The following is a 5,881-nucleotide window of genomic DNA, read 5'->3' on the forward strand; positions in this document are numbered from 1 at the left end:
ATGACGGAAAGCTTGATATCCTTCATTGGAGTTTCGAGTCTAAAGATGAAGAAGAAAGATGAAAAATGATGGCCGCTTTCTTACATTTTTTATGTTTTATTCCTTTTAAATTTTAATTCATTAATAATAACACTTAATTGAGATAAAAACAAAACATCAACCGTCCAAAATATGTCAATTAAGGTCTAATTATAATATAGGTCCTCCCCCTTTCACTAATTAAGCCCTTTTTAATCAATAAAATTTAATAGCGATTAAATTTTACATCTTTTGCAATTTAGTTCTTTTTCCTTAATTAACTATCCAAACATCAAAATTTTTGGATCAAGTTTCCATATACCTATATTGTAGCTCCGTAAATATGTAAAAAATGTTTAAGAAGAATATTTACGGGCTTGATTTGTAGAAACAAGGTCCCCAAACCTCATTTTTCAAAACCACTTGACTTTAGGAACAAACCACTTGTACCTAACTATTTGTTTACTTAGCAAAAATAATCAAATAAAAATTCAATTTATTGTTATATTTGGCTCGTAAATATTAAATAATAATATTTACGAACTTACTTATCGGTTTTATTGTTTCAAAACTACTGTTTCCGACACTACTGAAAAATGAATTATTACATGAATATCAAATATTGACAAAAATAATACACGACTCCTTCACTAAAACCCTCGTGTAATCTTCCTTAGATTGAAATTTTGTCATGAAATAATCATTTTCTAAGTCCATCAATTGAAAATGCTGGATTGATTTTTAAAAGGAATACACTTTACTAATAAATAGAGTATTAGATTCGATCATCTTCCCTCATAAATTACAATATCACTGTTTTGACATATTATGTTCCATTAACTGACAAATCCAATCTTATAAATTTATCCTCAGTATTCCTTCTTTATATAGCCACATTACCATCAAGAATTGAGTTAGTGTCATAACTAAATCAAGCAATAATTTAATTAGGTAAAGACTAAATATCATTATTTTACAAAGCAAATTATATAATTTTGAGAATATTTTTATTTTTAATCTTATATTAAAAAAACACATAATAAGATTAACTAAAATATTATTATAACAAAAACCTTTTTATGTTAATCTTTTATAAATATATTTTTTATATAATTTTATTGTTGATCTTTATCAATCTAGCTTTGAAGTGTTTGTGTTTTATATTTTCAGAAAAAAAATAAAATATATAAGTATGATTTCTTAAATATGCAATTTAAACATAAAAAATATCTATATCGATGACATAATTAGTTCGATTATTATCTCAGGCAGGATGTTGCTGCTTGCTGTCATTATTTCACATAAACATAAACTCCCTTTCTTGTTTTCCGCTATCAGTTTCCTTTGATAAGGATCTTGAAACTCGAGCAATTTTCTCACAGGATTCCCCCATAAAAACTTCCTTCATTCTCTTAATCGCAGGCACAAAAGGCAACCATGGTATAACGGAAAAGGTTAGATATTATAAAGATGGCAGAGACTACCTTTGTTCCCTTCATCTTTACTACGAAACAAAACAAAACAAAACAAAACAAAGGACACGAAAACTTTTTTGACGGGAAGCTTTGGGTGTTTTACCATTTTTAATAGCCATGAAAGCTTGGATGAGATTATATTGTTGTCCTCCTCCCACTGCTATGAGAAATCAAAGAAAAAAATGTATATTTGTTCGCAGATTTTAAGGCAAAAAGATGAACTGACCCATCCCCTGCTAAGCCCCTACATCTTTTCCAGCAGCAGACAATTAATCCATCATCTGTTTACTTTATGTAAGAATGTTATGTCCTCCATTGCTATATAATCATTCTCTTCTCTTCCATATCTGACCTTTTTTTTTTTTCTTTTCAAAAAGTATATGGTCCCATCCCAAGATAATTTCATATGATTTCAAATCACAGGGAGATCAATTTCATTTTGATATTTATTTATTACTAGCAGCTTTCAGTTCAAACATATGTGTTTCTCTCTCTACTTACGTAGCGGTGAGTAAAATTTGATTCGATTCGATTCGAAAAACTTAGTAAAAAATTTAAATTTTGAATTAAATAGTTTGAGTTATTTTAGTTAATCAAATTATTTGAATTAACTTTGAATAAAAAATAATTTTTTTTGTTTAACTCAAATATGAATTACATAATTCGAGTTATCCTAAAATTTGAATAAGAAGAGACAAAACTACGTCGTTTTGATAAATATTTACCTTTTCTAAAGTTAAAGTCAAAACCATTAAGTTAAAAGACAAAATTACGTCGTTTTGATAAATATTTACTCATTAAGTTAAAAGGTAAAATAATTATATTGTTTATGTAATTAAATAATCTTGTACTTCGTTTACTAATTAAATAATCGGCCAATGTAAACGAAACATTGAGTATAAATAATATAATTTGTTAACTCGACTCGACTTGACTCGATTCGATTTGATTCAAAAAAATTTAAATCGAGTTCGATTGCTAAAATAGGATTCGTTAACTCGACTAACTCGAATTTTTTTTACTCGATTCAACTCGACTCGATCGAATACCTCCCCTTCACATATATATTAAGCTGTGGCCATAAAATTGCCACCATTGTTTACTCATTAAGTTAAAATGTAAAATAATTATATTGTTTATGTAGTTAAATAATCTTGTACTTTATCTACTAATTAAATAATCGGTCAATACAAACGCAATATTGAGTATAAATAATATAATTTGTTAACTCGACTCGACTTGACTCAAAATTTTTTACTTGATTTGATTTGATTCAAAAAAATTCAAATCGAGTTCGGTTGCTAAGATAGAATTCATCAACTCGACTAATTTAAATTTTTTTTACTCGATTCAACTTGACTCGATCGAATACCTACTTCTACACACTTAAATTAAGCTGTGGCCTTAAAATTGCCACCATTGTTCTTTCAGCTTCTGGTCTAATGACAGGAGGTTCCACCGCAAACATTCATGCCGATCGTCAGACATCATTTAAAATTTGATTGCCAAACATATTAATAAATATGCCCCCACCCCCCACCCTCTCCACCCTCCAAAAAAAATCTTATCTCTCTTTCTTTGTTCACTTAAATATTCTGATTAAATACGATCTGCAAGAACAAAAGGAAATGAACAATGTAATAAATTTTGGCGACCAATGTCCTATGGCTATCCTACACCTGAAAATGCCATGAAAGAAACAAAATATGAATCTTTTACATGGCATTTTTCATGCAAGGAACAGGGCATATATAGTCAGGGAAAAAGAAAAATAAAAAGAAACACTTAATTTTAACTGTTTACTCTTTATTTTCTCTCTATTGCTGTATCAGAACGAAAACCCACACCTTAAATCTGTTGATATATCTCTTTCTATCAACGTCTTCGCCTGTTTTCAGACGGACAGCATAGAGTATATATTTATGTACACGTGTGTAGCTACAGTGTTGTTCATGTGTTCCTCTCACTGATAGCCACCTCGAAATCAATATTCCTCACACGTTAGAAAGTTTCAGAAATAGGGAAGACATCGATCGCAACTGTAAACATGTTCTTTTAGATTAAAGGATAACAGAAATTTTACCAACCCAAATGAAATGCCCTAATGAAGATCAGATTGAAAGTGTTTTTTTTTTTCATTGAAGTAGGTTTTCTTGTCAGCTAGCTCATGGCTTCGAGATTAATGACATTTACTAGGAAATCATACTAAAAAGAGTAAAATCCAGGATGTTAGAAGCAAGGAGTTATAAATAACCATCTCATCTTGCACTGCAATGATTTTGTTTCTCTTCTCGGTTAATAAAAAGTTATTAGGAAATTAATTATTACAGATGTAGATCCAAACTCACATGGTCTTGCACTCTTGGATTTGATTTATAAACGTACCGGCTCCGGGAACTTGAACCACCTCCACCAACAACTTGCGAGTGCTTCAATTCTTCACCAGCAAAAAATGGAGACGGTTGCGATGATGATGATGAAAGGTCGGGATAGAAATTAGATGAGTTTCTTTGAACCGTAGCAGGGGTTCTCCATAACCCCAGTGGGCTACCACTGATGGGTGGCTGAGGAAAAGAGCTTTGGTTCCCATAAAACCTACTGCTAGTACTGTTGTTCCACGAAGGGTAACTCGCCGTAGCTTGTGTTGGAGCTGAGGCTAGCCTGTAGTTAACGAAGCCGTAAATCTGAGCATCAGATAAAGAGTTTTGCACCATTGTTGACTGAAGATGAGCGCGTTTCGCATGTTGGCGTTCCCTTTTGTGAGCGTTTTGGTGACCGCCTAAAGCTTGGGAAGTCGGGAAGTTTCTACAACAATAGTGACATTCAAACCTTCTGCTGTTCTCTCCATTCTCGTTCTCCTTGGTTGTATCATCGTTGTTCCCTGCTGAGTCTGACTCGTTCCTAGCCATAGCCGAGCCTGAGTGACCACCATTGAATTCTTTGCCGAACAAACGAAAAATACCCCTTTCTTTTATAGGGGCAGGACGGATAAATGGAAGCTGAGAGAAGGATTCAACGTTCATGAAGTCGTGAGTTTCCCTTTCGTTCTTCTCCATGAAGAAGAGAAACAAAGAGAGGGCGGTGGCTGGGTTTTAATTTCTCCGGAGAGAGCTGAAATGATTAAGGGAGAGAAGGGGAAGGTAGCTAAGAGAAAGGGGAGAGGGTGGGGCCTACAAAGAGGGAATGGAAGAGAGAAGCATATACAAATGAGAGGTGACCCATGGCAATGGTAATGGTCATGAATGATCTGAGAGTGAGGGCTGACAAGGAAGGCCACAAGTTTCTGGTCAGATATGAGAGTGGCATTGGCAGTTTGGGTTGTCAAAATACTACCTTGGCTACCTTTCGCTTAAATTTTTTTGTTTGTTTTGGAAAGTTATTCTGCTACCCACGTCCTAAGATCTTGAAAATTTATGTTTTCACTCCCACCTGCATCATTACGGAAAATTCTCAATTAAACAATATCAGAAAAAGTTATTAAGTATGCATATCACTATATTTGACCTTTTATTTCTTAGAGATGCACATTATATTTGAAATTTATTTTCTCCCCAAACATGTCATATATCTATGTTTATTTTTAAAAGGTTTGAAAAGATTGAATTTCTCATTCATTAACTTGTATAGATATATAGACTTTTTGTGCATAAAAATATAAACTATATATACATTTGTGTGCATAAAAATATAAACTATATATACATTCTTTTATACCAGTTCAGATTGTTTGTTTGTCCACATTGTAATTCTTGTTTATTTCTATTTTTCAACAAATATGATCAAATGAATATTATAATGTTTAACGACTAAAATATGAAATTTACAAAATTTTCAAAGTATATTTAGAATATTTTTTCATTGCTTTTAATTTTTATTTTTTTGGATTTTTTACACTATTTTATTTATTTATTTATTTATGATATTAGGCAAATATTGATGTGGGAAGCAAATGACATGTGAGATCACATGCAATAGCAGAGTGATTATAAGTCAAAAACAAAAGAGTCACCATCCTAAGAAACCCTAATTCTCTACAAGTAGTAATGAATAAGGTTTTTCTTTTTATCTTTTTCGTTATGGTTATGGGAGGGTGTGGGGCTAACAAAGCTTTTCCTCTCGTGTCAGGATGCAGTGTAGACGAGCGTTGATTTGTCTGGTGTGGGCACATAAGGGAGGGGTCGCTATCTCGTAGTTCCCTACCTCTCTCTTTCCCATTAGGTGGCTTGAATGAAACCTGTCTTTGGGAGACCCCTCCCACTTCTCTCTTTCTCTTTTCTCTCTCTCTCTCCCCTTTCTTTCTCCTGCAAAATCTAACATGTTCCCTTATGTGGACCAAATGTTAGATGTAGAGACTTCACGCTTTTCAAACTAAAGCTTCTTTGCTTCAT

General features: G+C 32.5%; 1 protein-coding gene across 1 annotated transcript; it reads right to left on the bottom strand.

Moving 5' to 3' along the window:
* Positions 1–3,756: 3,756 nt before the first annotated feature.
* On the bottom strand, positions 3,757–4,982 carry LOC107957328 (zinc finger protein 8). Its single transcript, XM_016892832.2, has one exon. The coding sequence runs from the start codon at positions 4,547–4,549 to the stop codon at positions 3,818–3,820; it is 732 nt and encodes a 243-aa protein (XP_016748321.1). The 5' UTR covers positions 4,550–4,982; the 3' UTR covers positions 3,757–3,817.
* Between the last annotated feature and the right edge of the window lie 899 nt (positions 4,983–5,881).

The sequence above is a fragment of the Gossypium hirsutum genome, chromosome A05, assembly GCF_007990345.1.
Source record: "Gossypium hirsutum isolate 1008001.06 chromosome A05, Gossypium_hirsutum_v2.1, whole genome shotgun sequence".
Taxonomy (NCBI): domain Eukaryota; kingdom Viridiplantae; phylum Streptophyta; class Magnoliopsida; order Malvales; family Malvaceae; genus Gossypium; species Gossypium hirsutum.